Source organism: Myotis myotis, unplaced genomic scaffold (genome assembly GCF_014108235.1).
Source record: "Myotis myotis isolate mMyoMyo1 unplaced genomic scaffold, mMyoMyo1.p scaffold_m19_p_30, whole genome shotgun sequence".
Lineage (NCBI taxonomy): Eukaryota > Metazoa > Chordata > Mammalia > Chiroptera > Vespertilionidae > Myotis > Myotis myotis.
In genome coordinates this window covers 2,084,343-2,096,633 of record NW_023416336.1, presented here as the reverse complement: position 1 = coordinate 2,096,633, position 12,291 = coordinate 2,084,343, and the positions used below count along the sequence as shown (strand labels likewise).

At 42.9% G+C, this 12,291-nt stretch overlaps 1 protein-coding gene across 6 annotated transcripts in view; it reads right to left on the bottom strand.

The window, feature by feature from the left end:
* Positions 1-12,000, bottom strand: part of TMEM131 (transmembrane protein 131) — a 203,408-nt gene extending 191,408 nt beyond the window's left edge. For 2 of the 6 annotated variants that reach the window (XM_036302285.1, XM_036302288.1), the window contains exon 1: positions 11,378-11,999. In XM_036302285.1, coding sequence (XP_036158178.1) covers positions 11,378-11,546 — 169 coding nt within the window. In that variant the 5' untranslated portion in view covers positions 11,547-11,999. Of the gene's footprint in view, positions 1-11,377 lie in introns of all 6 variants that reach the window. The other 4 variants (XM_036302284.1, XM_036302286.1, XM_036302291.1 and 1 more) reach the window with 3 other exon arrangements.
* Positions 12,001-12,291: the final 291 nt, after the last annotated feature.

The following is a 12,291-nucleotide window of genomic DNA, read 5'->3' as shown; positions in this document are numbered from 1 at the left end:
TATAAGAGAATAAATTTGTGCTGTTTTAAGCCACTGAAGTTGTAGTAATTTGTTACAGCAGCAATAGGAAACTAGTATTGAGTCTAAGGATTTAAATTGGGGGCTGATCCCATACGCACCCTCTGTCCAGCACATTCCAGACTCCCAGAAGGAAAGCAAATGATTAGCGTAAGCCACATGTACTTAGGCTTATTTATGGAATTTCTATTCTATTCCACTTATCTATTTACACACCAATACCTTACTTTTTCAATTATATAATGGCTTAGGAGTATGTTTTAACAAGTTGCTTGTGCTGCTCACCCCTCATAACTTTTCTTTTTCAGCCTTTCCCCAACATTCCTACATGTTTTTTCCATGTGAACTTTAACATCAACTTTTCTAACTCTATAAAGAGTTTTGTTGGTATTTTTAAATTACATTGTGTTAACGTTAACTTAGAACTGACATCTTTATAATGTTGAATTCTCCTATCCATGTACAAGAAATGTCTTTTCACTGTTCAAATCTTCTCTGCCTTCAAGAATGTTTTAAAGTTTTCCTCAGTTCTGAACATTCCTTGTTTTTAAATTTATTCTTAAAACTACTTTTTTGTTGTTGTTAAAACTTTTAATAGCTTTTGACAATGTCTAAAGTATATTTTTTAAAACTTTAAAAAGAGTTTTGGGTTAAAAAAAACACCCCCCCCCACAATATAAAAATATAAACACATCAACTACAGGGAGGAAATGTGTCAAAGTGTGAGAGAGTGGTCTGTTAGCAGCTAGCAGCCCCTGTCCAGTGAATCAATGGGCAAGTTTGATAGATGGGATAGAGAAATGGATTAATTCACCAAAAGAGTTCAGTGGTGCTGACTTAAGATAACTGCTGCTGTAATCCAAACAGCCTAAATCATAACTTAAAAGAGTATAAGATATTTCATCTGATAAATGTCATATCTATCCTAGTAACTCTTAAAACTAAAACAAATATACAAGAAATTTCCTATTACCAAGAATGTTTAATTTCAACCAACTACATCCAACAATCATACATCACAATGAAACACTTAAGGTTTTACCCTATAAAGATCAGAAAAAGATAAGGATAGTTCACTTTTGAACCACTCTTACTTAACTTGGTTCTCAAGATCTAGGCAATGCAATGCAATGCAATACTATATATACACTCAGTTGTCATTCAATCATTTTATTTCTACAAAAACGGCCAATTTCATACAGTTCAACTGTGTGTGTGTGTGTGTGTGTGTGTGTGTAAGGAAAATAAATAGAAAGTTGTATAAGGATGTCAACAAGTTCCAAATTTGTAACATTTTAATGCAATGCTAAGTAAAAAGCAAATAGTAATTTAAAATTTTCTTCAAAAATTTTCTTCAGCCTTTCAGGGTTCACAGGGAATAAAATATTTGTTATATATTATAGTATCTCATTTTACTAGAGATTAAAATTGAGTATTATACTATCATAAACAAGCACCCCCCAGCAGTACTGACAGCCACAGAGGAATTACAGCCAAGAACAAGCTGATCTGCGGAGTGAGGGAAGGAGAATTGTGGCTCACACAGGGCTAATGTGAGGATTAAATGAGATATAATGCAAAGCAATTAGAACAGTGTTCAATCAATACAAAGACAGTACTTGATAAACATTGGCCACCACGATCAAGTAATTACAGGTGTTACCAATAGGCCGTAACTGCATACATAATGTATTCCTGAAATGGTAAAAACATCAAACTTAGATAAATATTATCATTTCAGAAATACTTTATTATTCTGGTTCATCTTTAATTGCTTATGGTTCACTGCTGCTCCTACCAAGACAGAATTCAATGTGCTGAACCTCTTAAAATGGTAGGGACAGGAAGAACATGACCCAGTCCTTAACCTCCAGAAGCAATTGAAAAGGGACTGACAATATTCAGAAAATATTTTCTATTTACAAGAATCTGTACGATTCCAATAAAATTAAATCTAAACTGCTTCTTTCTTCTTACACTTTCTCTCTTCAGCAGAATTCTCAGTAATCCATTTTCTCCTCCAGCCATAACCCAAGAAAAGCCCCTAATAAGTCAGGTAAACCTCTAAATACAACATAACTCCCCTACATGGGAAATATAGCTACAGCTGCACTGGCTCTGAAAACAGAAGTTACTTCTTGGTATTGCTAACCACTAGTTCATGCCCCATTTGCAAATCAAGAAGCAATACTTCAGCTGGCCTGGTGTGGGGGTTAGCGGTTACCCATGAACCAGGAGTTCATGGTTTGATTCCCAGTCAGGGCACATGGTCTGGTAGGGGGCTTGATCCCCAGTAGGGGATGTGCAGGAGGTAGCCGATCAATTATTCTCTCTCATCATTGACGTTTCTATCTCTCCCTCTCCCTTCCTCTCTTTGAAATCAAGAAAAAACATTAAAAAAAAAAAAAGCAATACTTGAGATGAGCCCAAGTCACCAATTCAGATAAGCATGATTCCATTTATATGGGAATCTAAATTAGCCAAATTCATAAAAACAAAAAGCAGAATGGAAGTTTCCAGGGGCTAGGTGAGGGAAAGAGAAATGGGGAGTTACTGTTTAATGGGTACAGAGTTTAAGTTATGCAAAATAAAAAAGTTCTCGGGACCTGTTCCACAGCCATCTGAGTACTTAACACTATGAAACTGTACAATTAAAAACTGTTAAAATGGTAAGTTTTATGTCAAGTGTTTTTAAAATTATATGGAAATAACCAAATAAATATAGCAGATTTGACCCTATATCATGACAGACCATGTAAAAGATCCTCTTAGACCTTAGGCATTTTTCAGACCTTTGGCCTAAGTGATATATACAATATAAATCAAAGAGTTACGGCTTTCTAAAAATCTTTCTAAAGCACTCACACAGGAATGAAAGAAAAACTCATGTACTACTACAGATGAAACTAATTACTACTTCAGCACTTTTCAATTTTTTTCATCTCATCACACATAAACTAATTACTAAAATTCTTCAGCACACCAAAAAATATATTTTTTATTGCTCTGACAAAAATATAAGTATAAATTTGATTCATTCACATGGGATGGTTATTGTCCTCATTTTTTTTTTTTTTTACTCTGACCATCTAAAAGAAAAGAAGTCAGTGCCCCTGAGTACATAGTCAGTATTGCATGTTTTAAAAATTCTTGCAGCATACCAATGTCGCAGCACACTGGTTGAAAATCACTGACTTAATCCAAAAATGCCTTCATTAAGAACAAAGCAACAGAAAATGAATTTCTAGAGCTCCTGGGCCTCTCATGGAAGTCCATCAGAGATTTTGAGAAGCTAATGTCAATGCCGGCTTTCAGAAGTATCTCCAATTCCTTTCAATCCATGGCAAGTTTCTGAGAATATTCTACATTTCTAGACAAACTTGCCACATCAACCTAGAATTAAGAAGTATTCACAGAATGCAATATAGCCTAATCTAACCTAAGCAATGGTACCTAAATCATCAATATCAAGTGTGTTCCCTGGTTTATCTGTTCATGGGGTCCCTTGGTTTCCTTTTAAGAATGTGCATGGCCCAGAATGGCCTGTGATCATCATAATGGCTAAGAAGTTGATAGGAAGTAATATGAATGTTCACAGCATACACTGGTTTTGCCAAAAACTGGCAGGTCTGCTCTCTCCAGCTGGAGTATAACACAACAAAATCTACTACTACCTTAAGTACTCATTCAGGATTAGATAGCTTAGTTTATGACCAGATGGCCTGGAATGGAATCCTGGCTCAACTACCTACCAGATCTGTTGCCTTGGGAATACATTTTATCCACGGATGTTTTCGTGTTTTATAAATGAAGGCAAGACCCTCTACCAGCAAAAAAAATCTCGCTTCATTGTGGTCGTCTGGAACCCAACTGCAATATTTCTGAGGTGTGCCTGTATTACTTCATTTCTTTGTGCCTGATTCATGATCTATAAATTGGAGTTTTATGAGAATCTGAAATTTTAAAATCCAAAAGTTACAAAGTAATGATTTAGGTGGTGTTTACTACTCATTTAGGGAAGAAAAAGTGGTGTCACCTTATGTCCAATTATGGCAGAATTCCTAACATCTACATCTTAAGTTCAGAATTTTACATGTACTCTTGACCCTCAATCGAGGTCTCCGATTCGAGAAGGGGAGAAGGTCATTCTAGGTCAGCCGTGGGCAAACTACGGCCCGCGGGCCAGATCCGGCCCATTTGAAATGAATAAAACTATTGAAAAAAAAGACCGTACCCTTTTATGTAATGATGTTTACTTTGAATTTATATTAGTTCACACAAACACTCCATCCATGCTTTTGTTCCGGCCCTCTGGTCCAGTTTAAGAACCCATTGTGGCCCTCGAGTCAAAAAGTTTGCCCACCCCTGTTCTAGGTAAACCTCCACTAAAACTGAAGGCCTGCTGTGCATAAACTGTAGATGCTAACAGAGGTTCTGCCCCACAGAAATTCCAATCTGGGCAAAGAATGACACTCATAAAATAATTTAAGTAGCTAAATAAGGCAGTACATAATTAAGTTAGAAATGAATGACAGATGAGTAACAAAGATGATGCAAATTCAGAGAGAGGGGATTGCAGGACTGAAGAGAAATGGAGAAAGGTGGGAGGTGAGAGCCCACTGCAGTGCTCCAGGCAGGGGGAGCTGAAAGCTCACCAGGAGAATTAACAGGCATTGGTGCTGCCTGGGAAGGAGTCAAAAATGAGATCGATGTGGCAGACAGAATAATCATGGCATTAATAAAAACCGGGAAACTGGAGGTGGCTCAAGATAATTCTGCTCTGGACATGTGCAATGTGTTGGCGCCTAGACATGCACATGAAGGAAGACACCCTCAGGGCAGCTAGAGGACAGGGACAGACAACTAGAGCAGGAAGATAACCAAGAAGTACAAAGTCACAGAAACCAAGGCAGAAAGTTCCAAGAAGCAGCTATCAACAATGCCTGACGCTGCTACAACAGATAGCAAGAGAAAATGCAGCCATAGACAGCAGGCCTCGTGGCAGTCTCGCAAAGACAATCAGAAAGCTCAAACCACATGCAGGTGGAGGAGAATTTCTAAAATATCAAGCACCAGCAATAATTTAATTTTCCCCAAGAGTAGTGTGGCTTATTACTACTCTAGATGATAACAAATTAGAGGGCTTTATATCTACCTCCCCAAAGGTGATCTTTTTGGCAGGTGTCTCTGAGTCCTGCAAGGACTGTAAAGAGGAGGAAACAGTCATTAACAAGAGGAAGAGAGGACACTTTCCAACTACAGGATTCCAAGGCTCCTGGTAGCAGCGAACAGCTTTAAACAATATTAATTCTACTTACTAGGCCCTAGAGTAGAGTAGCCACTTTACCCCTATACAAAGGATTAAAACACCTCTGTTAAGAAAGTCACTTTTTTTTAAAAATATATTTTATTGATTTTTTACAGAGAGGAAGGGAGAGAGAGAGAGAGTTAGAAACATCGATGAGAGAGAAACATCGATCAGCTGCCTCCTGCACATCTCCTACTGGGGATATGCCCGCAACCCAGGTACATGCCCTTGACCGGAATCGAACCTGGGACCTTTCAGTCCACAGGCCGACGCTCTATCCACTGAGCGAAACCGGTTTCGGCGAAAGTCACTTTTTAAAATACTTTTACATTTATATAAAGTAATAAATTGATTAGAAGAAAGTAAGTACGTTTTGAAGAACCAAGATGGCAGTGTAGGTAAACGCAGGTACTCGCCACCTCTCACAACCACATCAAAATTACTAAAATACAGAACTACCATCATTCAGAACCACCTGAAATCTGGCTGAATGGAAGTCCTACAACTAGAGAAGTAAAGAAAGCACATTGAAACTGGTTGGGGCTGGGGGGCCAGAAGCCAAGGAGGGGTGGAGGCGCAGAACAGACTGGTCAGACACCCAAGTGTGGTGTTTTTTTAATCGGAAGAGAGAGATGTGGCTACAAAGGCCTCCCATGAGAAGCAAGGGGTCCCAGACCCACACCAGACCTCTGAGCAGAGTCCCAGTGCTGGGAAGAGAAGTCCCAACCACTAGGGGCTGTAAAAACAAGCGGGGATTGTGGCTGAGTGACAGAGGCTGCTGGAGACCCAGGGAGTTCCTTTTAAAGGCCAGTGCACAGACTTACTCAGGCTCAATCCCTCTGGACTCCAATGCTGGGGGTGGTGGCTGGAAAGGAACCTGGGACATTCAAGGCCGAACTGGATTGTCTGGCATTGGAGCAGGAATTTGGGGGTGGCTTTCTCCTAGATTTGGGGATGTGGGGGTCATTGTTCCTGTCCTAGGACCTCTCCCATCGCAGAGCTGACAGGAAGCCATATCTGAGTTTCCATAAGCTTGGCTCACACTTTTTGCTCTGCCCTGGTGATTCCCTGAGAACCTGCCCTTTGCAATTTGCAGCCCCACCCAAGGTGTTTGCAGCAGCTTTTCCGTATGAATGGTCTGTCCTGTTCCAAGCTTCAGTCTTCCCTAAAATCTCTTAAACAAGCAGTAGCTGATGTCAGCATGCCCCATACCTATCTATAAGAAGGGAGTGGCAAGAAATATTCAAAGTGATGAACAGCAAGGGCCTACAACCAAGATTACTCTACCCAGCAAAGTTATCATTTAGAATTGAAGGTCAGATAAAGAGCTTCACAGACAAGAAAAAACTATAGGAGTTCATCACCACCAAACCAGTATTAGATGGAATGTTGAAGGGTATTCTTGTAGAAGAGGAAAAAGAACAAGATAAAAAACATGAACAATAAAGTGGCAATAAATACATTTCTATCAACAATTGAATCTAAAATCAAAATAAAAGAAAAAAAACTAATGAAAAAAATACACTGATGAATAAAATAGAATCAGAGGCATGAAATATGGAACAGACTGATGAATCTCAGAGGAAAGGGGGGCGAGGGGGCAGGAAGAGATTCAGCAAAGATCTTATATGCATGGCATTACCTATGGACTCAGACAATAGGGTGGTGAAGGCCTGGGACTGGATGGGAATTGGATGGGGGAGGGGGGGTAATGAAGGTGAATGGGGGACATCTGTAATACTCTCAACAATAGAGTTTTTTAAAAAAGTAAATACCACTCCTAATCAATTCTACTTCCTAAAACAAATTACCTAATCAAATTAGGTTTTTAACTCCTTTTGGCCTTTATTCCTAAACACTTTGTTCTTATGCTTTTTTAAAACAAAATTGAAATACAAATTATCATCTACTAAAACAGTCATATTTCTGGAATTTTATCCAAATTTATATTTACTAGACATAAAATGACTGTTTTATTTATAAGTTAAAAGATGGCTCTGTTGGGCGTCATCTACTGCACTGAAATGTTGCTGGTTCCATTCCCAGTCAGTGCACATGCCTGGGTTGTGGGCTGAATCCCTGGTAGAGGGCTTGCAGGAGGCAGCCGATTGATGTCTTGCTCTTCGCTCTTCTCTCTCTCTCTCTCTCTCTCTCTCTCTCTCTCTCTCTCTCTCTCCCTTCCTCTCTCTTTAAAAATCAATAAAAATATATTTTTTGAAATGTGGCATGTTCAATTCCCAGGTTGCAGTTCAATCCCTGGTCGGGGTTTGTAAAGGAGGCCACCAATCAATGTTTCTCTCTCACACATCAATGTTTTTTTGTGTATTTGTATTTTTTTTCTCTCTCTTTCTCTAAGTCAATTTTAAGAATAAAATAAATAGCCGAAACCGGTTTGGCTCAGTGGATAGAGCGTCGGCCTGCGGACTGAAAGGTCCCAGGTTCGATTCCGGTCAAGGGCATGTACCTTGGTTGCAGGCACATCTCCAGTAGGAGGTGTGCAGGAGGCAGCTGATCGATGTTTCTCTCTCATCGATGTTTCTAACTCTCTATCTCTCTCCCTTCCTCTCTGTAAAAAATCAATAAAATATATATTAAAAAAATATATTAAAAAAAAAAAAGAATAAAATAAATAAAAAGACAACCATGCCTTCCATAAACCCATTTCAGAAGTACAAAATAGTCACAGGATATTAACTACAGCATAAGGGATATAGTAAATAATATTGTAATAACTAAGCATGGTGTCAAGTGGGTACCTGAAATATAGGGGGATCACTTTGTAAACTGTATGATTGTCTAACCACTGTTATGAACACCTGAAGTAAATATAAAATAACACTGAGTGTCAACTTTAATTGAAAAATAAAATTTTTTATAAAGAGTATTGAGGCCAGAAGACAGTGGAACAACAATTTTTACCATAAAACAAGCAGGCCAAACTCTGGCAGGAGTTACAAGACTAGCATGCACTGGTGGCTTCTGTATCAGAAATAGAGTTCTTTACTATGCCAGAAAAAAAACGCACAAGAGTATATATTACATGACATGACGCTTTTAAATATATATATATGTATATATATATATTTTTTTATTGATTTCAGAGAGGAAGGGAGAGACAGAAACAACCATGATGAGAGAGAACCACTGGTCAGCCGCCTCCCACATGTCCCCAACATGATGCTTTTTTAAAAAAAGCTTCCATTTGCTGGTCATAATGGGCTGATTGGTAAACCAAAATACTACTAAAATTATACATTTAGTATATGCACACATATATTTTTAATATATTTTCACTATACACACACACCCACACACCTGCTTTCACGATTCTCAATAGCTAGATCTTAGCATCAAGAAAAATCTTGACATATCCAGAAAAAACGAGTTATTTGTAGTAATTATAGTAACTTCTACATCTGGCAACTTTTACAATGTCCTTATAAACTGTAGAGCACAACTAAAACATTCTCAAAGTCCCTTTTCTCTGGACTAGTTATACTACAGCCTCATAGGTCAGTAAAGACGATGTTAAGATATAGTTATGTTAAGACATATAGGATGGTAAGACAAGGAATGGCTCACTGACTTTAGAAAATTAACAACATCTAATCCAAGTATGAAAATCTGCATTAGGTAATCTAGCTATTTCTGCTAGTTTTCTTCAGGAGACAATGGAATTTTATTTTGCTTTTAAGGTTTTTTGGTGAAATTCTACTGCAATGGAGAAAAACTATACAAACTTACAAAATACACAGAGGACCATCATTACAATTACAGGTAAATCTTAACTTTGAAAAAGAAAACTAGTTGACATTACTAAAATGAGCACAAAAATCCCTAGGGTGTCTGTGAGTGGACAAAGAGAACTGTTACCTTCAGAAATCTGCCCAGACTTGCTGAAAAAAATCAACAGCATCCTTTTGGGGCAAATGCTGTGTTTGTGCCCTGTCAGATGTCAAACTCGCAGTATCACAATCGTGTGAGAAAATCAATCTCATTTCTCCTACTCAAAAGGAAACAATACTAGAATTTGATCAGCAGGAAGGTTGAAAGTAAAAGCCATTTTTGGAACTACATTCAGGAATATTTGGTAAGAGCCAGACCCATTCATGATGGGCAGAGGCCTATGTGCTATGTAAGTGTAATTACCATCAAGATATTAAACAGCTCACTTGTACATGTAATTGTTCACACAGACACCACATGGCCACAAGATGTCTGACTCTGCCAGGACCATTGGCTGATTCAATGACTTCTTTTCATACTTTACATCCTGGCAGGCATTCTCCTCACCTGGCCCTTACATTTATGGGGATCAGAGAGGTGCACTAAAACTTATAAACTATACAAATGGGAAATTAGCAAATATAATTTAGGCTGATATTTCTCAAACAAGGGATTTGTTTCCTTATCTACACACAAAGAATTAATGTATAATATGGCTCTTGGAAAAATAAGCAGTAGGATAATACAAACTTAATGTTTTACTCGATTCAATCATTCTTTTATTTCCCTGTGCTAATGGCCCATGAAGAAAGTCACACACTCAAACAAATGTTAAATGCCTACTGTGTGCCTGGCACTGTGCAAGGTAAGCAAAGGTATAGAAAAGCAAGGACGCATGCCTGCCAAGGACAACTTTAAACTCGAGGAGAGAAGCCCATTACATTATTGTACTATTTTAGGTTTACTGGACACCAACTACATGCCAGGCTGTGCTGGGCACCATGGACACACAATAACAATCAACTCACGACAGTTCGGTAACCAGTGATGAACTACACCACTCCAGGCCTGACTGGTCTTAAAGCATCAATATTTTATTCTGGAAATAAACTTGCATCTGCCCATTAATCCTTCCTATAGATGCCAAGTCTTTGAATACTTTCCACCTACGTTAACCCAGACTAAGGCTGCTTAGAGTGTGAAGTGAAGAAATGTAATGTTTTGAACAAAAATAAAGAAACAGTAAACCGAAGCACATTTGCACTTTAACATTAATTTGGTTTGCATTTGCTGGTGCTTTCGGTAACAGTAAAAAGCAAGTCACTTTGGTCGGACGTAACGTGGAACATGAAGTTTTCTTGCCATGGCAGTTCAGTGTGAAACAAAAGCCAAGCTAGCAAGTTTTGCTTCGCTTTTTACAAACCATTCACTTTCAGTAATTTCCCCAGGAAGACTCTGTGACTCAGTTCCCCAGGCTCAAAAACAGACAGTATCGACAAATGACAGATGTGGCCTTCTAGGTGACAAAGCAACGTTTAACCCTGGGAAAGTGCCGGTTTCTAGTCATACAGTACTCACGAGAGTTTTTAAAAACGGGGGCCAGCCCTGGGTTGCAAATCATGAAGGTTTGCAAACTAGAAACTTTCATGTTGAAGAAAATGCCACCCAATCGCGTATCTTAAAATAAAAAATGTAAACAGCCTCTCCACGGCTTCCTGGAGCGCTAAACAGAATTGCATTGTGGAGGGAGGACTGTTAGCGAAGGGTCCGACCGTCCAGCCTGCAAAGCGACAGACACTGCAGGGGAAGGTGCAGAAACAAGACTCCCACCCTAGCAACGTTCGAACAAAGTCAAAGGAAAAGGCTGTGGGCTGTGCTTCCAAGACTTCCCACCCGTCTCGCTACCGTCACTACTATATTTTACAGTGAACAGTTTGCATGCCGTTATTAAAACCGCGACCAAGGGAAAAAGTGTCCTGAAATTTGCCTACCAACAGCAATCAAGTCTAAAAATATGACCCCCCCCCCCCGCCCCCCGCGGGCCCAGCGGCCAGCACGTCGGAGGGGTCAGGAAGTTCTGACATGGCAGTGACAGCGGCCGGGCAGGACCAGGGAAGGAATCGCGGACCCGAGCCGCGCGGAGCGGCCAGCGCCACGAGCAGATCTCCGGACCGCAACGGGCCGCTCGGGACCGGGCTCGACCCGGCACCCTCGGCCACACAGAGCCCCACGCCGCGGCCCGGCCTCCCGGTGGCGGCCCGACAGCGGCCTCCGCGAGGGCGCGGTGACAGCGCGGGGCCGGGGACGCGAGCCGGCGACACCCACCTTCCTTCTCGGCCCGCGCCGCGGCCACGACGAGGGTCATCACCAGGTGCAGCGCTCCCAGGAGGCCGGCGGCCGCGCTCCGCGGGCCCCTGCCGCGGCCGGCCGCGGGCTCCAGACCGGCCCCGGCGGCCGTGGGGGCGGCGGCGGCTCCTGCGGCCCGCTTCCCCATCCCTGCCGGCCGGGGGCCGCCGCGCTCCGAGTCCGGCGCGGCCCTTCTCGGCGAGGCGGCGGCGGCGGCGGCGCGGGCGCCGTGTTCCGGGCTCGGGCGGCGGCGCCGGGGACGAGAGCGGCTCCGGGCCCAGGGCCTCGGCTCCGGGCGTGGGTCTGGGCCCGTGGGTGCGTGGGAGCGAGCGTGTCAGTCACGGCCGCGGCCTCCACATCGCCCGCGAGGAGGCGAGGCGCAGAAGCGGCGGGTCAGGCGAGGCGGGCGGCCATACTGGAGACGGGAACGGCCACGGCTACGGCGCCGGCCTGCGGGGGGCGGGGCGCGGCCCTGGGCACCGCCCCGCGCGCCGTCACCGGGGCCGCCGGTCGGCTGGCGCCCGGACGCCGAGGCCCCGATCTGCTCGTCCGGCTGTCGCAGGCCCACGGCTCACCGGCCAGCGGAGCGGGGACAGCACCACCCCAACCCGCTACGTGGCCCGCGGGGAGGACGAGAGGGGCGGCCCGGCGCGGCCGCCAGGACTTATGATGGCGGCGCACGCTTCGCGGAGGCTGTGACGTCGATCACGCGGAGACCGGCAGGCCTCGCGGCGCAGCCGCCGTGGGCGGGGCTGCGGGCGCGGGGGGGCGGGGCGCTAGGGCGGCCGCAGCTGCTCTGACAGGGGCCCGTGACCGCATCCGCGACGCTGCAGTGCGGGAGCCCCCGGAGGCCCCACCCCGGGGCTCGCGCGGAAACTCCCTCGCAGGGACCC